General features: G+C 37.1%; 1 protein-coding gene across 1 annotated transcript in view; it reads right to left on the reverse strand.

Moving 5' to 3' along the window:
- Positions 1 to 294: 294 nt before the first annotated feature.
- vav3b (vav 3 guanine nucleotide exchange factor b) overlaps positions 295 to 27,104 on the reverse strand; it is a 120,144-nt gene continuing 93,334 nt past the window's right edge. Inside the window, exons 25-27 of the mRNA XM_056474261.1 lie at positions 25,091 to 25,199; positions 6,698 to 6,846; positions 295 to 1,068 (exon numbers count right to left, since the gene is read on the reverse strand). Coding sequence (XP_056330236.1) covers positions 1,027 to 1,068; positions 6,698 to 6,846; positions 25,091 to 25,199 — 300 coding nt within the window. The 3' untranslated portion in view covers positions 295 to 1,026. The remainder of the gene's footprint in view (positions 1,069 to 6,697; positions 6,847 to 25,090; positions 25,200 to 27,104) is intronic.

Genomic DNA, 27,104 nt, shown 5'->3' on the forward strand with positions numbered 1-27,104 from the left:
AATGATGAATTGTAATACATTCAAATATAATCTGGGTTCTCACTTATGAATTTATGAATATTCAAATAATAATAATAATAATTGGGGTGGAAATGGGTGCATGCTACTTCCAACATAAAAGTTGTGGTCTATAAAACAACAAACTTGATGGGAGATTCAAGTGTGCAGCTGTTAAGTAAACTAAGTAAACATATTTAACTTATTGTAAATACTTACCTAATTGAACCACTTATAATTATTAGAAGTGCCATAATTAAAAAATATTAATAAAATAAATAAATTATTATTCTGCTGTACTTTCACTTTTAGGGGGTTTCTATGCAACCTTTTTTTAAATCAGACCCCTGGACTATACTGTTTGTGAATTATAGTTCCTGAATTATGCAATTTGTATGACAATGACAAACGTTTTGCTTATTTTAATAAAAATGCATCTCATGTAATTAAAAATTAGTATTAAGAATTTGCAAAGAGGAGGAAGGTTTCGTGACAGCACAGCACTCCATCTCACCCCAGCCAAACTCTGCCGAGTCAGACGGTCCAATGAAATCATCAATTATAGCACAAGGTGAGCTGAAAGCACCGTGTAAAGGTCGCCTAGTGAAGGGGGAGAAAAAAAACGGCCAGCTCAGGGCTTTTCTCTCTGCGTGCCACTCCTGAGTTTGTGGGAGGTCCGGCTTCGCACAGAAATGGAGTTTAAATTTTAAACAGACGGAGAGAGGGAGGCCCCGGGCCCTGTGTGAAGATTTCAGGAGGTGACAGGGTGAGAGAGAGTGAGAGAAAGAGACGTCTGGAGCGAATGTGGAGCAGCGAGGGACATTCATAACTAATTAAACAGACCTCAGATGCGTCACGCTGCAGGTCTCAACCGCAGTCCATCACATCCCATTAGAGGAGCCTGATAATTGTGGTGTTTGTGGGGCTTCGCTCAAGTAAGAGTTCATTGGTCGCTAATACCATTCTTGTCCAAAGCCGACTTCTGGTTCATTGCGGTCAGACTATAGTGAGGAGGAATTCCTGCGCCGTTCACTCCTCCTCGTCCACATATGTTGAAGGAAACCAGCCCACCTGTAATATAAAACACATCTGTAATATAAAACACTACTGTGCCAATTGGTTCTAAGAACAGTCAGTTATATTCCAGTTGTATTTCCACCTGAGCCTGATAAAATGTGGAACAAGTTCTAGACATAGATTCTTAGGGATTATTATACTACAGTACCTGACAAAAGTCTTGTCGCCTACCCAAGTTTTAGGAACAACAAATAATAACTTGACGTCTATTTGATCATTTGGTATCAGAAGTGGCTTATATGAAAGGCAAAGGCCTCTTGATTACACTTATTTTACCAAAATAAAATGTCATATCTTGATTTAAAAATTATTTAATTAGAACAGTAAGGTCTGACTTTGCTTTTAACAAAAATAATGTGCAGTAAAGAATATAAAGTCATGGTGCAGTGGAAAAAGAATTAATATTGTGTATGACTCCCATGAGCTTGGAGGACTGCATCCTTACATCTGTGCAATGACTTTATTAATAAAGTCATCTGGAATGGCTAAGAAAGCGTTCATACCGGACTCCCACAGTTCATCAAGATTCTTTGGATTCATCCTCAATGCCTCCTCCATCTTACCCCAGACATGCTTAATAATGTTCATTTGTGGTGACTGGGCTGGCCAGTCCTGGAGCACCTTGACCTTCTTTGCTTTCAGGGACTTTGATGTGGAGGCTGAAGTATGAATAGGAGCGCTATCCTGCTGAAGAATTTGCCCTCTCCTGTGGTCTGTAATGTAGTGGGCAGCACAAATGCACAAACAAGCAATTGTTGCTGTCCAGACCACATGAAAAACGACAGAAAAGTCTAAATACCAGAGCCATTCAGAGGCACAGAATAGTGCATTGTACTACCAACAAAATAGTAAGATTTATAACCTAATTAATACATATTAAACCTCTTTACCACTATTAAAAGTGCATGCTGAGTGACTGATGTTGTTGGTTTGTCACAGTTCTAATGTTAATTTTCAAACTATATGAATCATAGTTATTTTATTTTCAAAATCTGAATTTGCTTCAAAAAACCTTTCAAAATCTCCTGGTGCTTTCATTATGACAATAAATGTCACATAAATGTGTATATGAACTCATGTTAGTAGATTTAACACACTGTAAAAAAAATCTTGCTGACTAATTTTATTTTTAGTTGAACCAAAAAAAGTTTATAGACATTTCAACTTACATCAGTCAAACAGACTCAAAATATTCAGATAAACTTTGTATAACTAAAAATAGGAAATTGAAACCCAATTAACTGATTAATATTAGTTAAAGTAACACAAAAACATTTGTTTCCATGACTTTTTGTCATATCATTTTTACAGTGCACTGAATAAAGCACATAAATAGAAAAAGTCTCTAAAATAGGAATTGACACATCTGTATTACATTGCAATCTGTTATCAGCACCACTGTGGACAACTAAACTCCGTATCAGTGCTGACTGGCTTGGATAAGCACGAAAAGGAATGGTTAAGCAATGAGAACTCACAGATACATTTTTGTGTTGTTTTTATACTAAATGTTGTGTCCACAAGGTGTTAAATCTGAGCTGGACAGTAATTTTACTATTAGAAAAATAGTAAAACATTACTTAACAGGCCAAAAAAAAAAAAAAAGATTAAGATTTTTTATTTTTTTTTTGCAACCAACGTGACTGATGCTGTGGTGGTAATTTCCAGAAATTTGCTAAATAAATATGGATTGTTTTATAATTAATTACACATTTACCTTGCTGTGTATTATGTTAGATGCATAATAATCATACAATCATGGCAAAATACAAGATGATGAGACAGGTGGCAATAAGGTCATTAAACGATAACTGTGACTGCACAATCTGGCAACCATGTGCACAAGCATTCTCTACACAGCAGAAGCTTTGCCAATCTGAAAATACTAACAAACAAGCATAACCAAAGAGTCATACAGCCAATCTGGGTGTTCATTCAATGACTGTTCAATGATGACAAATGCTTATTAAGATATTGCTTTGAAGGTTCATGACACTAATGTGAGATGACAAATTAAGATTATTAGTATTTTTTTTTCAGAAAATTAGGTCATTTTGATTGGGGAAAAACACTTTCAGGGTATATGCAGGAATCATAAAGGTAATTTCAATACCTTTTTAAGACTCTTTAAAGATCTTCTCAAAATATTTTAAGACCTCATCGCCACTTCAAATTCTAATCAGTATCAAACCTTTAACTTAATAAACATTCATTCATTCATTTTCTTTTCAGCTTAGTCCCTTTATTAATCTGGGGTCGCCACAGCGGAATGAACCGCCAACTTATCCAGCATTTGTTTTATGCAGCGGATGCCCTTCCAGCTGCAAGCCATCACTGGGAAACACATACACACTTATTCACACACTCATACACAACAGACAATTTAGCCTACCCACACCCTACCACATGGTTTTGGACTGTGGGGGAAACTGGAGCACCCGGAGGAAACCCACGCGAACGCAGGGAGAACATGCAAACTCCACACAGAAATGTCAACTGACCCAGCTGAGGCTCGAACCAGCTACTTTCTTGCTGTGAGGCGACAGCACTACCTACTGAGCCACTGCGTTGCCAACAACTTAATCAACAGTTGCAGTTAAATAAATCAATGGAGGACAACCATGCAACAGAACTCAGGTAAGCTTGGAAAAAACAAAGCTTGAAAGAATAAATTGCATGGTTGTTTTCAGCGACAGGCTTCAGCCACTGTTTAAACTTGTCTTTTTCCAATTCATATTCCGCCATCTTTTTCACTTTATGGTTTCGCTACATGTGGTGAGCATCACATCGCCTTGTTGTGGTTGTCGCAAATTACATGACATCACCTGGATGGAGGAGCTTGGCTTGACGCACCCGGGCCTGAACCAATCATGTGGATCGAGCGGTTGTTAATATTAGGAGGAAAATAAATATATGTATGCTTTTTTGGAGTCAAACACTTTGGACAACGCTTGAACAAAATTTAAGACCTCATAAAAATGCGATTAAGACTTTTTAATACCTTTTTAAGGCCTTAATTTTCTCATTGATTTATCAACTTTTAACACTTTATAAGACCCCGCGGACACCCTGACATTGCTTTTGACATATTAGACATCCAATGAAGGTCAAATATGTGAATTAAATATATATATTTCAAAGAATCACTTCTACATTATTTAATAATTTAAAAAAAAAAACAGTGGTTAAGACACGGTTATGGCCTTCTGCAGGTAAATGCAGTGTTACAAGAAAACAGAAATAAAAAAACAAACATACACTGTAAACATTTTTTTGCTGTTTTACATTTTTGAGATGAATCTAATTAACTTTTCTAGTCATCTCAACTTATATCAATCAAACTGACAAAGAATATTGTTCAACTTTTCATAACTTAAAAAACAGTTGAAACCTGATTGACTTGTTAAAATAAGTTAAAGCAACACAAACATTTGCTGTCATTACTTTTTGACATATAATTATTTTACAGTCAATTATTAGGCTTTGTGCCACAAAGTTTTTCGCAAACAAAAACTATTTAGTCATACATAAGTTTTTAAGACATCGAGTGATTACTTTCATGCACAATACAACTTTCACATGCTAACATGCATGCTAGAAATCTATACTTGTGTATACTTTGGGCTCAACCAAGCATATCTCTTCTTCAATATGACTAGTTTGAAATCTCTTATGATTCAGATCTGATACTGACGTGCAGAAGAATCATTAACAGTCATTCTGTCATCACCTCCAGTTAATCATCTCTCTTTTAAACAAAGTCGAGCATATGAAATGAAGAAAAGTGACTCTAATAAGGCTGAAGAAAAGATATATGTCTCAGTATTAGATATATTGCTGAGATATTCTGACCTAAGCTCTAATTCCAATCTTAAATGTCAATCACACTGTCATACATCTATAATGCTATGTCGTTTGCTTGACTCCAAACTAAAAATAAAGTATTTTCAGAGCGGGGATACATTTTAATCAATGTAATCAGGGTTTGTGCAGGTTTCATTAAGTCAAATTTAAGACTTTTTAAGACCATTAAGAATTAAATTTTAGACTTATGCAGGGTTAAGTTTTTTTTTTATAATGGCCTGGCATTATCATGAGAAATCATGTAATTGTTTTTAGTTTTTTCCCCTAATTAGGGACTTTAATTTGTTAAATTTGCAAAAAAAAAAAAAAGATATATATATATATATATATGTTTTTAAAATTTAAGACATTAAGACTTATTACAACCCAACGGACTTCCTGTGTAATTAAATAATGTATTTTTATATAATCTAATTAAATTGGACCCACTTGGAAATGTAATTTATTATATTATATTATATATATTGCATTATAGTATATTATGCTGTGCTATATCATATAATTTCAACAGTGGGGGAAAGAGTACTGAAAAATCATACTTAAGTAAAAGTACCATTACTTGCCTAAAGATGTACTGCAAGTAGTGTAAAAGTATCTGTTGTAAATATTACTCAAAGTATGAGTAAAAAGTAGCCCTTTCAAAAGTACTCAAGAGTAGTGAGTATTACACTGTAAAAAGCTGATGCATTTACATGTAATTTGTAGATGTGTGTAAACGTAACATTCTGTAGTGCATTTAGTGATTGCCAGCAGGCACACAAGGTCATAAGATGTTAATATTAGGTTAGATTTAGGATGTGATGTCAGGTGACCTAAATTCAATGTCTAGCCAGCGTCTAAGCACAACGTTATTTTGATGTCCAATAACAACCTCAAATGATGATAATATTTTGTTGATTTTAGCTTGTGTTAGAAAGTGACTAAAAACCCAACATCTTAAACCAACGTCATATTGATGTCAAATACTGACATTTATTCATCAGGTCTAGCAACCAAAATCCAACATCTGATAGACATCATAGTGGTAACGTCCACACAACCTCAAGCTGTAACATCATTAGATGTTGATATTTGGTTGATTTTAGATTGGGTGTTTTCTAATCCCCAGAGACAAGAGAAAATAAAGTAGTGACTGCAGGTTGAAGGAAAGTAGTGGAGTAAAAGTACAGATACTGCAATAAAAAAGTACACATTTTTAAAACTACTTAGTAAAACACAATTCCTGAGAAAAACGACTTAATTACAATAGTCTGAGTATTTGTAATTTGTTATTATTTTACACCACTGCATATCATATCTTATTATAGTATTTTATATTATTTGTAACATAACATTATAAACGCCTTTGTCATTTTTGATTGATAAAATTTTAAATATGCATTACATTTTTAGTGATATCTTACCAACATCAAACTTTTGAACCATTTGTAAAATATCAATTAAAATATTAAACAGTTAATACATAAATTAAACAACCAACAATATCAAAAACATTCATTTTTACGTATCTAATCTGATTAATAAATTAAATCGTGACTTCACAAAATACAGCAAAGGCATATAATAACATATTTAACAACAAATGCCCAATATTAAGATTCTTCACTATATTAATTGCATAATTCTCTTACCAAAGCATTATTAACAGAACTTTATTTCACATAACTGTGTTTAGTTTAATGATCTGAAAGTTCACAAAAATAGCTACAAACATTCATTTTTAGTTTTAAGATGTGTAAGAATGTTTTTTTTTTCTCACCCGGCCATTGACTTCACCCTTCCACCATCCATTGGTACACTTGATATAGATCTTCACCAGGTCGCCCACCTGCAGTGAGAGTTCACGGGTGTCCCTCGAGCTGAAGTCATATCGCGCCAGCGCAATACCAAGCACTCTTGGGGTCAAAACTGACAGTGAAGGGGATTGAAGACACAAAACTAGTGGTTAGATAAAGGACAAGAGTGAGAGAGAGACAAAAATGTTTTCATGAGACATGCTAAGTAGGACAAAACAAGTCACTGTGAAACAAGATGATTTGGAGCAAACACAGGGTACAAATGGTGTTGCATCATACATCGTTACACACAAACTCTGGATACGGACCCCACTCTGTCACAAAACACACAATACGGAAAGAGGCAGAACCAAGTGCAACATGTTACTGGATCAACATTTCTGCTAACCCTCCAATCAGATGTGAAAGAGAAATGTACAGTTTATCTATCAGGGTTAGGTGCTTCTACAAGCTTTGTCAATCTATGAATAACTTATTTAAATCACCATCATTTCCCACTTTAAGTAATAACTTATAATAGAGATGCACAATATTGGATTTTTGCCAATACTCGGTAAGGCAATATATATTTTTTTTAATCATTTTGGTCAAAAGCGATATTTTATTTTGATTTGTATATTTTAACCACTACATCAAACCAGACATGCCTTTTTATGATACAGATGAATTAGGAATGCTCATAATAACTGATTAACGGTTAACTGAAAGGGTGCATTTTTAACCGATTTATAGTATCAGCAGGCCCGGATTAAGAATTCAGAGGCCCCTGGGCACATTGTCTTGTTGGGCCCCATACCTGGCTGCACCCCTATAGTTGTATTAAAAAATAAGGATAATATAATATTTTTAAATAAAATTTATCTAAATTGTATTGCCTGCATTTTAAAAATAAATTATATATAGTACATATATTTATAGTCCACACAGATTTTACTTATTTTTTTAAACATTTAAAGCACACCTTGGAAAAAAAGAAGTTCATAAGACACTGGATTTGAACCGACTGATGATCGATCGGGTCAAAACATGTTGCCATGCGCTTTACGAGTTATACCACTCACGCTGCTGTCAATTGAGCTCATTCGTTATGTTGTGTCTGTCATTCAAACAATGATGGGTGGAAAATTGCTCAAAAAGCTTATTCCAATGAGGTGTGCTATTTGCACTTAGCCTAAATAGACACTCCAAAATCATCATTTTTTTCCTCCCTCGCAGGGGCCCCAAGTGCGCACGTGGCCCCTGGGCCATTGGTTAATCCGGCCCTGGGTAGCAGTTAAATTATTATATATATTTTTAAAGCTTGGCTGGATAAGGGGCCGATCACAGTGAATGCGCTTTTTGCGCTGAGAGGGGTATTGTTTGAAAGTTAACTCTGAGCGGAAAAAGCGTGTTACGTCAGTCGTGTCTTTTTCATTCTTCAATCAAATGAAAGCAGAGGCAGGGTTTCTGTTGTTTAAATGCCTATTTTCCATGGTGCGATCGATTTGAGGTAGCCTACTTTGACAAAACATATGATTGGACAAACAGCATATTCCGGTTCTTAAAAAGGATTCAGTCAGTGTTTTCGTTTTGTAATCTAAACTAAGATAAAATATCTATGGCAGGACTATTTATTTTTTCTTTTTATTTTGTTTATTCTGTTTTTCTATGCTGTTGAAAACGCTCGAAGATATCCTGTTGTTCTGTATGCTGTTGTTCACATGTTAAAATAAAACAGTATTTTAAAATGCAATATTTAGTCATAGACATGTCAATAGTTTTGTTTTTATTAAATAATATTTTAATATTAATCTGACCAGTTAAACCTTAATATTCGGTTAATGAGCGACGGTTGATGGTTAGCAAAATTAACCAAAATTAGCATCCCTATATGTCAGCCACAAAATAGACACGTCAATTTATTTATTTTTATTAATCTGACCGGTTAACCGTTAAAATACAGTTAACCAGCAGCGGTTGTCTGTTGGAATAATTAACCAAAATGAACATCCCTAATATAAATTATGCTTATTTTTAATACCTAAATGTGATCTTTGTAGAAATATATTATAGCAAAACAAATATTAAAATAAATGTGTAAAAAATATGTTAAAAAATGTGTTAAAATAAAAAAATTTTATTAGATATAAAGTACATGTAATCTTTGAATACAACATTTTAATTATAATATAATAAGATGAATGCTTAATTGCTAAACTCAACTACAGTAACTTAATTGTTTTTTAATTTATTCGGTTTATTAGTAATAAGCTAGTTATTATTAGTCTTCCATCCATAGACTTCCATTCATACGCACGGGAATGCCTCATACTGAAAACGCAAGCTCGTGCGTCAAGTTTCGTAGATTGCTGCGTTCGAAAGTTCAAGCTTGGTGAACTCTGACCTGCGAAATTGCATTACTTAACTGCATGAGACCAATCGGGGATCAAAACCTGACCTCACTGTACAGGAATTAAAATAATGGACCGATCTCTCGCTTTTTCAAATGTCTAATTATCTTGTTTAATCCCGCCCCTTTTCGCAGTGCTGTATGACAGAACTTCGCAAGCTCAAACTCTAGTGTGACCACAGCTTAACACTGCAGTCCCTGAATCAATGATTTTTTAAATATAATACAGTAAACTAGGACTTAGGGGAGAAGCTGCTTAGGAGTGATATTTTAATCAATGTAATAATATTAACAGAGCAGATATTGAATTGACCCTTTAACTAGCATCGTAACTATCTGACTGACCTTTTCCATCATTCAAAAAAATAAAATTGATTTAAAGTGGTGTTTGGAACACAATTTAAGTAAAGAAGTTGGTCAAAATAAATTTTAGAGTGCAATTTAAAGAGTTAAGATGTATAAGATTGCTGGATGTCAAACTGATTCAATTGTCTGCTGTCTCCTTTCTTAGATTAGATTAGATTCAACTTTATTGTCATTACACATGTAAAAGTACAAGGCAACGAATTGCAGTTTTGTTCTAACCAGCAGTGCAATAGCAGCAAGTGCAGGATACAGGTAGAAGTTATAAAGTGCAGTTATAGAAAAACTATGGTGATATTTACAGATGGATGTACTATGAACATTATATACAGGTTGTATTAGCTATGAACAGATTTACAATAAATGAATATATGTACAGGATGCTATTAATAATCAGAAGTGTGCAGATAGATAAACAATTACAAATGTCTATGTGCAGTGGGTATGTACAGTTCAAATAAATGAATCAGAGCAATGAATATGTGCAAACAACAAAATCAATTAAGACTCAATTTTATGACATAACTTCATATTATTTGTGTATTTTACTTAAATATTACTAGTTTAACTGCTTATAGCACACACAAATCAATGTTTTTCTCAACTTAATGTCAACTTATCCAGCATATGTTTTACACAGCGGATGCCCTTCCAGCTGCAACCCAGTACTGGGAAACATCCAAACACACTCATTCACACACATACACTACATAAAATTTAGTTTATTAAATTCACCTATAGTGTGTGTCTTTTGACTGCGGAAACCAGAGCACCCAGAGGAAACCCACACCAACATGGGGAGAACATGCAAACTCCACACAAAAATGCCACCTAACCCAGTCAGGACTCGAACCAGTGACCTTCTTGCTGTGAGGCGACAGTGCTAACCACTGAGCCACCATATTGATTATATACTAAGTATATCGAGTCGCATTCAACAAACTGGCATTACATGTACATAATAAGTTAAAAACTAACAAAACCAGAAGCTGTGCTGTTGTGTTTTATCAGTTCTTCAAAGTACCTGTGAAAAATAATTGTTTATTTTTGGTTGTTTTTATTATTTTACATCAACTGGATGAGTCGATGACACAATTGTGTGCTTTATTAATAAAAGAAAGCACAGGAGTGTATAAAAAATTATGACCACCCATCTATAAGAGCCAGCTCAAGCTGGACGTGTGTCCGGGAATTCATGGATAACAATTAGGAAATCCATGTGATATGTGTCACTGTGATGCACAAAAGATCATCGATAAAGGCATTTACATGCAACATGAAAGTGCTAAAGAAAAAAATAGAAAGAGCGTGAGACATGAGATAACACATATCAACTTATTAAGCTTAACTGGCTTAAAAACATGCAATCGACTCTAAATCACCGCACATGAAAAAATGTAATGGGCAGATTGCTGACTTGATCTTATTGGCAGCTCTCCTTACAGACTAGTAAGTTACTGTACACTGTTACTGTAACAAGTTTCTGTAGAATCTACAGTAACTTACTGGCAGCAGTTTGCCAGTAACTTTCAGTAGCTTCTACAGGAAATTTGTCTAGAGGAAATGTATTTACAGTATTGTATATCTTTGTAAAATGTCATATTTATATCATTTTCACAATGCAACTTTAAAATACAGTAACATGCTGCAAAACTGTCCTACAGTAAAATACAATTCATATAACTGCAGGTTTACTGTTTGTATATAATAACTTTTAACTGTAAAAGCTATTAGTTACTAGTTAAGTTATTAGTAACTAATAAAGTTAATACACTGCCTGACAAAAGTTATGGTAACTAATAACCTAAGAGTTACTGCATTTGATGGCAATACAATAATATGCACCTTTTGTAAAGCTGCATTGAAACAATAATTATTGTGAAAAGTGCTTTACATATAAACTTGAATTGAATTAAATATTACAGTTAAATACTGTGTCATTTACAAATATCGTTAACAGTGACTCATAATCAACACATCATGTTGTACGGAAGGCATATTGGCATAATATTCCATATTTGGCCGATGTTTACATTTTTAAACAATTATCTGCCATTTTATGCAATCTTCTGATAATATTGTGCATCCCCTACTTATAGGTAGAGATAGGTTTAGGGTGTAGGGATCATTTATCCAGGATCACCAAAATATATAATCCAGGAACGTGTGCAACTCTGCAAGATCAAGACGTGCACAGAGCCAGAGCTGAAGCAAACACACAAAGGACAGACTACAGGGGAAAACGAAGAAGACAGGAAGCTGATGGCTGTACCTGACCAGAAGGGTGAGGGGGAGGGAGGAACAAAACTGTAGCTGGTGGGACTCAAAACGGAAAGCCCACACAGCACTGGAGCTTAGGATCCAAGCCGAGGCAGAATGAAGAAAATAAGAACACAAAAACCCAGAGATCTTAACCAAGACATTTTCAACAGAACAAGCACAAACAAGCTGACAGAGAAAACTCAAAGCACTGCACAAATGAACGATTGCTTTGAAATACACCAGACTTGAATTATTAACAAAAGAATATTTTTTTTTATTAAAATGTTTAAAATATTTATTATTTTTCATATTCAACATATTGTAAATGGGCAAACAAGTTAATGTATCTTTTACTCCAGAGTAAGAAATTTGTTGTAGTTTTAGATTAGGCTTATTTTTTTAATAATGTAATATACACACACACACACATACATATATATATATATATATATATATATATATATATATATATATATATATATATATATATATATATACACACACATATATTCAAACACACAGTGGATTATTCAACAGGAGAAGTGGGTAAGTAATATTCTTGGATTGAGAGCAGACCAGTATGATGTTCACAATGTAAACACGGATCTTTATGCAACCAACTGAATATAAAGGCCCTCCCCTTAATCACAGCATGTGCATCCACAGGGTTAGGAGAAACGTCCACAGGAGAATGGAAACATCCACGGAAGCAGGAGAGCCAGGGAGAAGGTAAGGTGAACCATTTGACTTCGATTCCAGCCGATGAATGACTGGAACCGGGGAGGCTTTATAGGGGCTGTGATTGCTGGTGCAGGTGTGTGTAATTAAAACTCAGGTGAGGGTGCTCAGGTGTGATTAGAGGTGGCTGGTGAAAGAGGATAGGGAACTAGATGGTGAGGGAGAATGGTGACTGCAAAAGTATGTATTGAATGTTGACCTAATGACTAAATAGAGTCCACATGTGTGTAATTTAATCTCAGTACAGATGACTGTCACAGTACAACTCTGTGGTTTGTTAAGAGAATATTTGGGAGCAAACAGCATCATGAAGTCCAAGGAACACACCAGACAGGTCAGTGATAAAGTTGTAGAGAAATTTAAAGCAGGGTTAGGCTTTAAAACGATTTCTCAAGCTTTGAACATCTCACAGACCACTGTTTAGTCCATCATCCGCAAATGGAAAGAGTATGGCACATCTGCAAACCTACCAATACATGGTCGTCCACCTACAATAACAGGCCGAACAAGGAGAGCACTGATCAGAGATGCAGCCAAGAGGCCCATGGTGAATCTGGATGAACTGCAGAGACCTACAGCACAGGTGGGGGAATTTGTCCATAGGAGAACTATTACGCCTGTTCCACACCGCAAGCAGGGCATCAGCAGCGCGTGCACATTGCGTATGGAGAGCAGAAGCGCCACGCAGGTGTTTGCCTTTCACACCGACTGCGTCTGCAGCGCGCAGTTCTTGACAAACTGCCGCACAGATCAATTTTCTCTGTCTATTCTATCTAGTTACCTATCTATCTATATTTACATTTTTTTTTTACTTTTCATCTGCACCAAGGCCTGCGGCAACTTCCTCCAATGCTGTTTCTTTAACCTCAAGTCTTTATTTTACAAATGATATAGTTCCCAAAGAACTGTATGCTTTTCACACTCCGAGGAGTGTCACTCATGTCTTTTCAGGAACACTTGGTCAGAAGACAATCAACTGTTATATCATGACATTTTGTTTTTTGATTGTCAGGATGATGTAGTCCTATAGTTATATTTATACAGAATCAAACTAGTGTGCAACTTACTAAGCAAAACTAATACTAAAATTGTTTTAAATTTGGTTTTGTAGTTCGGGCCTAAATAAAAATTTGTTGCTGTTTTTAATCATTGGAGTTCATTTGTTTGACTATATAAAAATCAGTGGATCGTATTGATACATTTATTGGGCAAATTGCTACTTTTTACTGTCATTCAATGTGTTTTTGGTCATTATCAATGCACTGTCACTTTAATTGAGCCAGCACCGGGACTACCACGGCACTGCTGCTTCAGCGACACTCACGCCTCATGCTGACGCGCTGCTTCTGCATGCAGTATGAAAGCTCTAATCTGTTAACAAGGACGCCCAAAAAAACACATGCTGCTCACGCTGTGCTCACGCTTGCAGTGTGAAACAGGCTTTACTCGTGCATTGCACAAATTTGGCTTTATGGAAGAGTGGCAAGAAGAAAGCCATTGTTAAAAGAAAACCACAAGAAGTCCCGTTTGCAGTTTGTCAGAAGCCATGTGAGTGACCCAGCAAAAGTGAGGAAGAAGGTGCTCAAGTCAGATGAGACCAAAATTGAACATTTTGGCCTAAATGCAAGACGCTATGTGTGGCGGACACCCAACACTGCACATCACTCTGAACACATCATACCCACTGTCAAACATGTTGGTGGCAGCATTATGCTCTGGGGCTGCTTCTCATCAGCAGGTCGGAGTTGATAGGAAAATGGATGGAGCCAAATACAATGCAATCTTGGAAGAAAATCTGTTGGAGTCTGCAAAACACTTGAGACTCACCTTGCAACAGGATAACGACCCTAAACATAAGGCCAAGGCAACAATGGAATGGTTTAAAATGAAATATATTTATGTGTTGGAACGGCCCAGTCAAAGTCCAGACCTAAATACAATCCTGAATCTGTGGCAAGATCTGAAAACTGCCATTTACAAACGCTCTCTTTATCCAATCTGCCTCAGCTTGAATTGTTTTGCAAGGAAGAATAGGCAAAGATTTTAGTCTATAGATGTGCAAAGCTGGTTGATATCCTTAAAAGACTAGCAGCTGTTATTGCAGCAAAAAGGGTTTCACATAGTATTGATTCAGAGAAGTTGGGCGTGGGGGGGGTATGAGACTGAATACTTTGAATACTTTTGCACACGGCACTTTTCAGTTGTTTTACTCAAAGATGATTTTCTTTCGACTTCACAATTGTGTGCCACTTTGTGTTGGTCTTTCACATAACATTCCAATAAAATTTATTTATGTTCGTGGTCATAATGTGAGAAAATGTGGGTTTAAGGGGTATGAATACTTTTGCAAGCCACTATATGTGTTATTTAATATAATACACATTTATAATAATTTAAAATGTTACCAATGTGTTGATTCTTTTTTACAATGAAGTAGCACAAAAACTTGCATTAATAAAAATAAACATAACTATTAAAAAAAGAATAACCTAAATGTATTATTATTCTAAATGTATAATTAAAATTATAAGTAGCCCATTATTTTGGAGTCCACTGACGTATTAATATGTTGGTTAAAAAAAAGTTTCCAAAATAATTTCTATAGAAGAAATAAACTGAAAATGACATAAAGGTGAGCAAATGATGAAAGAAAAGACCAAACGTTTGGTTGCTTGAACTGTATGGATGATTTCTACTCTACTAACTCCTCAATGTGGCTATTAAAAACTAAATTACACGGTAAATATAATAAATTAAATAAATAAATTTTTAAAAATCAGGTTTGTTTCATTTTTAAACATGTTTAAATAGCCTTTGCCAAGATCTTGTGTGCTGTTGGCCCTGTCACTGACACAGCTGTGATGGCGCTTATACAGAACGCGAGTCCTGTTACCATCTGAACACCCATCTGAGCATCCAGGACTTTCTAATATGTAAACTAGCAAACGTCAAATCCACAATATGCTTGCCTGCCTGCTTTGCATCTACCCTGGGGGGAACGAAACTCAGCAGTCAATGAGCCAACCATTTTTTTTTTACCTTGTGATGCTGTCAATCTCAACGGGCCTGCAGAAATCGTACAAATGATCACGTTCGATCTTTATAAATCAATAAGATATCTTGTAAATAACTTTCCTCGCATTAGCTTATCAAACACAAGCCTATCTGGCTTTGTGTTGAACGTGTTTACCAAGCACTCGACGCCTGCAGACGTTTCAGCGCCCACACGCTGACTGATCTGTCGACATATTTGTGCGCGTTTTTGGTTTGGGGCGTATCAGCGAGAGCGATGTCCCAGGATGCATCGAGGGCCCGGATTTTCTGCTGAGGTTTGTGAAAGGATGCATCACTGAGAGTGGCAGTTGAGTGTAAACACTTCTAACAAGCTGAGGATGCTGAGGAAAAACAAAAAAAAACAAACAGAACAGCGAAAATCCCCAATTCACAATCCCCACTATCCCGGTCTTCCCATCAACAGAGCCTTTCTTATTCGCTAAGCCTTTTTTATGTGACACGTAAAGCTAACTTTCCGTGTCTCCACTACTTGCCCTTTCATTTCTCGGTGCAGAGAGTGTTTTCTGTTTTGTTTTTTCTCTCAGCTGCGAGAGAGAAAAGCAAGCAAGTCCCTACAGGTGAGGGGGAGCTTAGCATCCATCATGGCTTTTTCCTGTAACTCAAAGCAAACTGTCATGTCGTGTCAGGGAGATTGCCGGTGCTACTTGAGCGCAGGGCTGGCGTCTTGTTTAGCCGAGTCCTTTCTCTCTCGCCGCGTCGCCTGCAGCAGTGCTTCCAGAGCCAGACACAAACAGCCATTTTCCTGCTGCCAGGTGCCGTGTGCGTACGGCTCGCTTCACAGCATCTGTCGCTCTCTTTGAGCAGCCATCTTGGGCAATGAGAGCTGGAGTAAAGGCATACTTTCATTCACCATGAAAGCAACATGTGTGAATCCACGCTCCATCCTCACTGGACACTTTGCTGTGTGCATTTTGTTAGTAGCAGATCGGTCCCATATTGCCTTGAAAATGGTCTCAACTATTTGTAGCATCACAAATGTGGTACATGACACTATATGCAAGTTACTTATATGTCATACAAGTTTATATTTGGATTTTATATATATAACCCTACTGAAACAAACAGCTTAAACCAGCCTAGGCTGGTTGGCTGGTTTTAGCTGGTCGACAAGGTTTTAGAGGGGTTTTGGCCACTTCCAGGCTGGTTTCCAGCCATTTCCAGCCTGGTCTTAGCTGGTCAGGCTGGGAGATGACCAGCTAAAACCAGCTTGACCAGCCTAGTCAGGCTGGGAGCCCAGCCTAAACCAACTATGTCCAGCTTAAACCAGGCTGGTTTTAGCTGTATTTAGATGGTCATTTTCCAGCTTGACCAGCTAAGACCAGGCTGGAAATAGCTGGAAACCAGCCTGGAAATGGCCAAAACCCCTCTAAAACCAGGCTGTCCAACCAGCTAAAACCAGCCAACCAGCCTAGGCTGGTTTAAGCTGGATTTTTCAGCAGGGAAGTCATAGTCATATATGGATATCACTATATAAACTGTCATATATGACAAAATACTGACACACACTGTAAAAAGCGATTAGCTGACTTAAAAAAAGACAGTAAACCTGTTACTTTATAATTATTAAGTAAACAATCTATGTGCATAATTATACAAATTGTCAGTGGGTTTACTGACATTTTTAAAGGGCACCTAGTTTACCCCTTTTTAAAGATTAAATATCAATATTATGGTTCTTCTGGGTGTGCCAGTATAGGTTCAGTTCAAAACACAATTAAGATTTTATTATTATAATGTGTTAAAAACTGTCATTTTGTACACATTTGTGTACACAGGTCGTTGTTTTAGGGGTGTGTTGCTTCACATGAAAATTTGTTTCAACTTCCTGCCCAACTTAACAAGGGGGCGAAGCCAAGAGCTCCCCTGCTTTGTTTATCGCAACAGACAGGCAGACAGAGAGAAGCAACATGAGTGAAAGGACCAGCATTCAGCCGTACATGTATGACTCGGACACAGACCAAGCAGAGACTTTGTATATTATTACAGCCAACTGTGTGCTAGTTTAAAGTTCCAAGGTTGTACACTGAGACTAATAACCACACACACTGAATTAACTTTGACTGAGGCTATAACTAAAGGGCGTCACACACCGAATGCGCTGCTCAGAGCCACGACACACCAGACGCGCACATACGCATGTTATTTAAAATGAAAGTATTTAGATGGCGCTCTGTGGTGCGGCAGAAATATGAACAGTGTCCTGAGTCATGGCTGGGTGCCGCGGACAGCTGCAGACTTCCGGCGCCGGTGTGTGTACCCTGATAGAAACCTAGAATTCTAAAATGCATGGCGCTGCGTGGCACGAAGCTGCGCGTCACCGAGCGGCGCTTCTGGTGTGCGACCTGCTTAAGGCAAATTCGTTATTTCCAATGGAGGGACAAGCACATGAGGCAACGTGCTTGCACTTTCCAGCTGCACCTAGTTAAGATGACAGGGAGCTTCTGTGACTGAAGGAAATGCAAACGGCTGAAGTTTAAGGAAGGCGCAATGAAAAGTACACATGTTTGCAAACCCACCTAAAGTTTCAAACAATGGCGCCGATGAGAGAGATCATGTGGTGAATGTTGATCTTGTGTTGAGCCCAATGAGTCTTACATCTAAAAATAGAGCAAGGGTGTTTCTTTGGTGACATCACTTTGACTCACATGATGAAAATGGTGGACGTGAAACAACAAACTGAGGATATGGTAATGCGCGACAGTCAATCAATATTGGTGGGCGGGGGGACCGCACTCCTATGTTAATTAGCGGTCGATCTCAAAACCGATCCAATTGGTCCACCGTTTTTATGTTGTTAAATAGGAAAAAAAAGGACTGGATGTGTTTATATAACGGTCTATACACTATACCTACACACATGTCTGTCCAAACAGCTTGAAAAGTAGATTTTTTATCATAGGTGAAAATACTATAATAAAAATCATCTTTTATAAGCTGCTTGGACAGAACTGTGTGTAGGTATAGTGCGTCCACAGTCATATTGGAGTGATAGAAACACAAATGGCTCTATTTTAATGGTCTAGGTGCAAAGTCCAAAGCGCAGGGCGCATAAGCATTAAGGGCGTGTCAAAATCCACTTTTGCTATTTTAAGGATGGAAAAATACGCTCTGCGCTGCAACACATGGTCTAACAGTGTTGAGCTTGTTCTTTCAATGAGTTAAATGTGTGTTTTCAGAATAAACCAATAAGAGTCTCATCTCCCATTCCCTTTAAGAGTCAGTTGCGTTGTGCCATGGCGCATTTGCTATTTACATGGCAGGCTTTGTAAGTGGAAAAACGGAACACTTCACTTGCGAGAAAACAATTAAACAGACCTTCTGCAGCGCAAGAATGGGCCTCCTCGTACTTTACTTTCACTTTCACTCTCTTTTATAGATAAGGAAACATGTTGTATGCACAGACACCCATTAGCCTACATAATTAAAGGGCACCTAGGTTAGCCCTTTTTTCAGATTTAGTATAAGTGTTTTGCGTCTCCAGAATGTTTCTGTAAAGTTTCAGCTCAAAACACCCATCAGATTTTTATTATACCTTTTATTAAATTCCTATTTATACATTTTTTCACTGGGTGGCGGTTTTGGTGTCCTCCCCGCCCACTGTTTCCACGTGCCTTTCTGCTTGCCTTAATCTCCTCCCTCGGCTGCATCCGACAACAGACAGACTTAAAGGAAGCAGATCTCACGTAACGTTTGTGAGAAATACTACAGTATCATGCAGTTGCATCGCAGAGACACACAAAGTTCACGCGCGCGCACACACACAGACAGACAGAGCGCCCGTTAAGCTTTGCACTCTTTTTGCTTGCAAATGTGACATGATACAGGTTAATATCCACTGCTGTATGGATATCTGTTAAATTAATGTACAAAATAAACCTGATTTAACGTCCACAAACTGGTATTGAATTGTCTTCCTTTATAATTGTTCTGAGACGCGGCTGTGCTGATGAAGTAAAGCTAAGCTAAATCGCTGTAATTCATTACACACGTGCACTGTTTTAAAACATTTTAAACATGTGAAACTCACTCTTGATCACATTTGATGATGATTAATGATCCTAGCAAACTGAACACACCTTTTATTCCCGGTTGCTTTGCGCACGTCTGGTCTTGTTTATATGATTATGCACGTGACTACCAGGACATGTTAATACCCGCAGCTGTCAATCAATTCGGTGGGCGGGGGGACCGCACTCCTACGTAAAGTTGCGGTCGATCTGAAAACAGCTCCAATTGGTCCACCGTTTTTATGTTGCTAAATTGAAAAAAGGACTGGGTGTGTTTATATCACCCCAATATGACGGTCTATACACCATACATGCACATAGATTTTTCAAAATAGGTGCCCTTTAATTTAGTTTAAGCGCAAAGATTTGTTTCAAAACTATTTCTAAATTCAGTTCTAATTTCCAGCAGACGAATAAATGAACAATAATAATGAAGTTATATCCAAGTACACATGCTATGCCCCATATGGTCCAAAACCTGACAGGTGGACAAATCTAAGCTTGTTTTTAATAAAAAAATATAAATATGCATATAATAAATACTACTAATAATAACATTATACAGAAGCAAATTGTCATGAATAAACTGAAAAAGCTCTCAGCTGGTCTATTGCGCAGTCTATTTTAGTTCCTCAAAATAGCAACGCGCCAACAATGCACCTTAGCACACCTCTTATCTAGACCGAAACACCAAAGTGGTACAAATGGATTTGCCATTTAAACAACGTGGCGGAAAACGGGAAAATTATGGTCTGACAATAGCAACATGTCATAGAAATTGATTGACAGATGCGTATTAACATGTCTCCGTAGTAACGCATATAATCATATCATCAAGACAGGACGAGCGCAAAGCAACTGGGATTAAAAGATCTGTTCAGCTCTCTGTGATCATCAATTATCATCAAATGTGATCAAGAATGAGTTTTACAAGTTTACAATGTTTTTAAAACAGTGCATGTTAATAAATTACAGCGATTTTACCGTCTTTATGCCCAAAGCCGCATGTCAGTACAATTATAAAAGACGCTTTAATCCCTGTTTGTCGATGTTAAATCAGGTTTATTTTGTACATTAACATAACAGATATACATACAGCAGTGGATATTAACCTGTATCATGTCACATTTGCATGCAAAAAGAGTGCAAATTTAAATGCGCGCACTGTGTGTGTGTACGTGAACTTTGCAACAATACTGTGTTTGACTCATCGTTCTCATCAGATAATCAGATAATCATTGGTAAAGTTCTTACTGTAGTATTTCTCACAAAGGTTATGTGAAATCTGCTTCCTTCATCTCTGTCACTGTGCTTTTAGCTATCTAGCTGAGGTGGAGATTGAGGCACACTCTGACAGGCATGTGGGAACGGTGGGCGGGAACTAGCATTAAAGGCACAGGCAACATTGTGTTCAGAGCAGAGAATTCTAATGTTCTGAAAGGTATAATAAATAATCTGATGGGTGTTTTGAGCTGAAGTTTTACAGACACATTCTGGAGACACAAAAGACGTATCTTAAATCTTGAAAAAGGGGTAAAATAGGTGCACTTTAAAGTGAAGTAACTAATAGTTTATTACAGTTCTCACACATGTAAGCACACACACACACACAAACACACACATATCTATATGCAATACCATATTTCATGCTTCTGACCACCTGATATTATTTCTTTACTGTGTAAACATTAGCATATTTTGACACATGGGTGTTTCCAATTAGCATTGCATTTGTTCACTTCAAGAATCAAAAAATTCTGCTGAAAGACAATATTTTTATGATATTGATAATCTTTTATTTCAATCTTTATTATGTATTGATACTGTCAATTTTAGGTCCCATGTTGGACCTGGTTGTTTTAGTTGTGTTTTTGTAATTTGCAGAGCCTGATTCATGTGTTGTGGGTGGGTCATCTCACCTGAAACCCAACTTTTGTTGTTTATAAAGAGCCCAACAGAACTTAATGACTGTTGTTTTTAATTATTTTATTTTGATTATGAGCTCAGTTCACTACCATGCATACGCTATTCACCACTGACTTCCATTTATACAGACTTTGTTTGCTTTAAATATCATTTGTTAATTATGTTATTGTTGATGAATCATTTCTCCTTGCAATTTACCTAGTCTGCATTGTCTGTTATGTTACAATTTTGAGCCAGTTATAACTGTCATAAAAACTTGACATTACAAAACAACAAAACCTATCAAAGACAAAAACAGGTAATGATAATTTTGGTTTTGTCAAGTTGTCATAATGACATCTCAAACAATATCGTCTTTGCATTTAAAATGACATAACTAAGTGAATGACACTTAATGACATGTGTCCAGCAACAATTGCAACCCAGAACGTAGTCCTGGGGACGTTTCTGGAGACCGCGAAATACGTAGCCGGGGGTACGTACGGCTGCATTTAATTTTTTTAAGCGAACGCTGCGGGGCGGTGTGACGCCATTCCCTTCGGCGCTTGCCGGCCAGCCAGCTGGCCGCTCGCCTCCGTGTGGAGGGCTTTCCCGCTGCAACCAGTTTGTCCGGTTAGCTCTTCGTGTACTCTGGCGGACTCGAGGCGCAGAGAGGGGCTGACCATGACGACGACCGGGTTCGAGTCCGGGGAAGAGCGGTTCCAGAAATCAGGTAAGAAAACAAAAACAAAATCCAAAAAATGAAGCGAACAAGTTCGTCAAAGGGTGAGAATGTGGTCAAAATCCGAAAACGTGGTAAAAATCAGACGAGGGCTTTTCTTTTTCTGGACGGCTTTTGTGAATCGTCGTTGGTTGGGTTTAGGGACGGAGGAGGGTGGGTCAGCCGATTGGCCGGTCGCACGGTCAGTCATTCTTGTCATCCAGGCAGACAGGCGGAAGGCCGTTCGACAGCGGCCTCTAGCGGGTTTACGCGAGAACGGCGCGGGAAAAAGCGTGCACAGCGGCCTCTCGCGGATTCGCGAAAACAAAAACTGCAAAAATACGTACCTCCCGGGACGTATTTCGCGGTCTCCAGAAACGTCCCCGGGACTACGTTCTCAGAATGAGCCTGGGTTGAACAAATGACGTGTTAACAAGTCATGTCATGATTACAAAGGTGTTATAACAGTCTTATGAACACCCCTTTCAAGGAAAGTGTTACTAGTGGTGTCTTGGAAGTAAACTAATCCTTTAAAGCTTTAAAAACTTTTGTACTTATCTATTTTACTTGAGAACAGCATGCCTATGATGATTCACCAGTTAAACCAACATTTTACCTGCACACACCAGCATACACCAACCTTGACCACCATGAGGGTGGTCATCCTCCTATGGCCTTTGTCAGGCACTGTAAATCCTAGAAATGTGTGTCCTTGAAATACCTACTAGATCCTAGCAGTTAGCTAAATCCCACCTCTTAAGTAAAAAAAAGTTTGAACGTCAGAAGATTATTCTGTTGTACCAAATGAAGCCGGTAAGTAAGTTTCACCCAACAACAACTCTGCATTTATGTTTAATCAAAAGATTCAGGGAAGTGTCAGGATGCCTAGCAAATCTGCAGCTAAAAATACATCCTGAGAGCCAGCGATGCCTCCTGGCATTAAAGAGGACCTGTTTGAAGACCTACTCACACTGACAGTGATTTTAATCACTGGAGGCTCACAGGTCACTGTACTGTTAACCGCGTGTAGATGTTTATGATGTTATTGTGTAACTACAAATCTGATCACAACTGACATATTGTTGCCACACACAATAAAAGTCAATTTTGGCAACAAATCAGAAACATTTTTTCATAGGAACTTTTGTGTGTTTGTATATAAATTACAGTTGTGAATACAAAAGTGCTTCACGTTATTTAAAATCATTGCCAGGTCAGTATGAAATATACTGACTCTTTCTTATAATTTCTTTAATAAAACCTAATCATGATTTTTAAAATTTTTGCCAAGGTGTGAAATCCATCAAATCCACCTGAAGGTTTGCATGCACTCTATAGTAATTAACATATAGCAGTTACTGTAGTTACAGTTGTCAATAACACGATAGTGCAAAATTGTAAGATTGCATTGATTTTCTTTTTACTAATAATTTAAGGCTTTTTGGACTTAAGGGCTATTGACATAACTGGTATATTATTTAATATTACCTGAAAATACAAAAGATCATTCAAAAATTACTTTTGCTGCTGAACACAAAATTGTTTTGGGACAACCTAATAGTTTTATTTTGAATACACTTCAATTTGTAAAAACGATTAAGTTAATTTAATGATTTGTGTTGGGACAACATGAAGGAATTGAGTGGAACCCAAGACTTTTTTTTACAGTAGCTACACTTCCATCCACCTTTTTTTATGCGCATTTTGTATAAAGCCATGATGTACATAAATTATGTATGCACATAACTGAGTAGGATAAACTTTTTATTCGATAAGAAAAGATGCACATAAACTACGATGGAAACACTTTTACCAATCAAATTCCAAACAAATTCCAGTATCTGCATAAAATAAAAGGTCAAGTGATTTTGCTATAAGAGATCATGTTATGATAAAAATGTGTGTGAATGGACAAACCAGAAGGCTAAGCACATTGTAAACCATCTGAAATGATGTTTTGGTCATTCTTAATCACATCACCGTTTAAGTATTTGTGTTATTATATTATTAATGACTTCCAGAATCAAGAGCGTCTGTGCTCCGTGTCTAACACCTTTAAACGCCACCGCGCATTCACTGCGTGTCAGGATTGCCTTCTGAGGCGCAAGTCATTTATTAAATGCTACTACTGCAGCAAATTCAGTTTTCACTGTTGATCTTTGGCGCCAGTTAATCGGGAAGTGATGATTTTGTTTGTTGGATGGAAACGCTGCTTTATTCGCACATCTTTTATGAGATAATCCAGTTTCATTCGCACTTTTGAATGGAAACATAGCTACTGACTGTAAAGTAAAAGGCACGTTACTGTATTTTAAATGTTACAATCAGAGTTTTTTTTAAACAAGTGCACTACCACAAGATGTATTTGTTGATGTAAAAATATACCTCATTGTCATATTCAGCCATTGTTTGTCTGTTAATTAAAAAAAATAATTATACTTTTAATTTTGCGGTATCAAAAATGGTATTGAATATCAATATTTTTCATGGTATCGCATCAGAGCTAAAAATTCCATTATCATGACATTATCTTTTTCAATGCCAATGCAAGATAAATTACAGAGCAAGGTGGCAAGTGGATGATATACAATATAACTGTATTTTACATGTATGTTAGAATGACAATTTAGGGAATTTCCAGCAGTTAAGGCGGTACAGTATGTACTTGACCACTGTAATCCACTGTGCTCACTCCTACTGGAAGCCAATGAATTGCATCACTCTACATATAGTCACATTTTCAAGTAACTACGCACAATGATTGGGGTAAATGAACCCAAATTCTGGATTATTACTGGAAATTATTCCAATTATCAATGTCACTATCAGTGTGAACTGGGTTAAGAAACTAATGTCATCATAAAGCATAAATCTAAAACATGTGCCCGATACATACCAGCAGTACTGAGTCCTGTACCAAGTTCCTTATAGGGAACCTGAAGAGTAGTGTCCAGAGTACGGAAACCCTCTTTCAGAGAGTGCTGTTTGTAATATTCCACAAGCCCCTAGAGAGAAACAGAACAAGTTTAAAAGCTTATTCCTGGAACTCAGCATTTTTTGTCAGCTTTGACCTAAATCATTTCATTTTTCAACATTTAATCTGCTGAGATTTGAAGTTAACATTTCAGTAGTTTCACCACACGTTCACAATTCTCTGATCACATCTAGGTAAACAAATGTAATACTTTGTTTGTTAGTATTTCATTTAGAGTATTTTCATTATTTAGATGAACATTTAATTTTTTTTTTTTTGGGGGGGGGGGGGGGGGTGGATAGGGTGGAACTCATTTTACAACTTCCCTAGCATTAAACAGTTGAGTATTACCATTTTTAATCCATTCAGTCAATCTCTAGGTCTAGCTGGAACGCTATTAGCTTAGTGTAGATCATTGAATTAGACCATTAGCTTCTCACTCAAAAATTACCAAAGTTACCCAGTTGATTACTTTCCTATTTAAAGTTTGACTCTTCTGTAGTTACATTGTGTAAATAGCAACTTTTTGTTTTACGTTGGTATTAGTCATGATGTAACTTCAAAAAAGTCAAGCTTTAAAGAGGAAAATTATCAAAAACTTTTTTTTAGCAATATGCTAATAATCTAATTTGATTCAATCATGTATGTTAAACTAAACTGAAAGTGCTCCTTCCAGCCCTGAAGATTGGCTGAATGGATTCAAAAATGTTAAAATTCAACTGCTTAACTCTTGGGGAGTTGTAAATTGAGCCATTTCCCAAAAAAAGAGGAGTGTTTCTTCAAATGTTTATTTTCTAAGTTATTATTTATTAGCTTTCACTAACCTACTGCAGTTGAGAAACAGCTGCTATTGCTTAAAGCCCTGTTTTCACTTGGTATTGAGATGTAAGTGAATAACACTAGAGTAAGTGCAGATGCTAAAATGCTTAGAGTTGGTCTAATTTTGGCCACTTCCCGTTAAAAGAAAATACATTAGAGTTGATTGCTTTTGCAATGTAAATGCTCATGTAATATAATCATACTTCACTGTTTTGTACTAAAACACTGTGATTGAAATTGTAATTGGCATCCACATCATTTTCATTTGTTTTCCCACTTGGTCAAAAGCCATGCAGTATGGGTTTGTTCATTCAATAGTACTCATGTGTCGGACTAAATATAGCTTCGCAAACACGATAAAGACTACTGCATGACGCAAGAAGAGGGAAGGGTCTCCACAAAATCACAACACAAGTGGACACCAGATACACATCTGAACGCATATTTAAGGAATACAGTGTATCCGGAAAGTATTCAAAGCGCTTCACTTTTTCCACATTCTTTTACGTTACAGCCTTTGTCCAAAAGGGATTAAATTCATTTATTTCCACAAAATTCTACACACAATACGCCATAATGACAATTTTTTTGAAATTGTTGCATATTGATTACAAATAAATACTAAGTACATGTGATTTTTGAAGCTCTAAATTGAGCTCGGGTACATTCTGTTTCCACTGATCATTCTTGAGATAAAGAAAAGAGAAAAGGCATACACCTGTCTATATAAGGTCCCAGGGTTGAGAGTGCATGTCAAAGACTGTAGACCTCAAGACAGGATTGTCTCCAGGCACAAGGCTGGGGAAGGTTACAGAAAAGTTTCTGCTGCTCTGAAACTTTCAATGAGCACAGTGGCCTCCATCATCCGTATATGGAAGATGTTTGTAACCACCAGGACTTTCCCTAGAGCTGGCCGACCATCTAAGCGGAGTGATCAGGGGAGAAGTCAGGGAGGTGATCATTAACCCAATGGTCACTCTGTCTGAGCTCCAGCGTTCTTCTGTGGAGAGAGGAAAACCTTACAGAAGGACAACCATCTGTGCAGCAATCCACAAATCAGGCCTGTATGATAGAATGGTCAGACAGAAGCCACTTCCTGCTTGGAATTTGCCAAAAG

Source organism: Danio aesculapii, chromosome 2 (genome assembly GCF_903798145.1).
Source record: "Danio aesculapii chromosome 2, fDanAes4.1, whole genome shotgun sequence".
Taxonomy (NCBI): domain Eukaryota; kingdom Metazoa; phylum Chordata; class Actinopteri; order Cypriniformes; family Danionidae; genus Danio; species Danio aesculapii.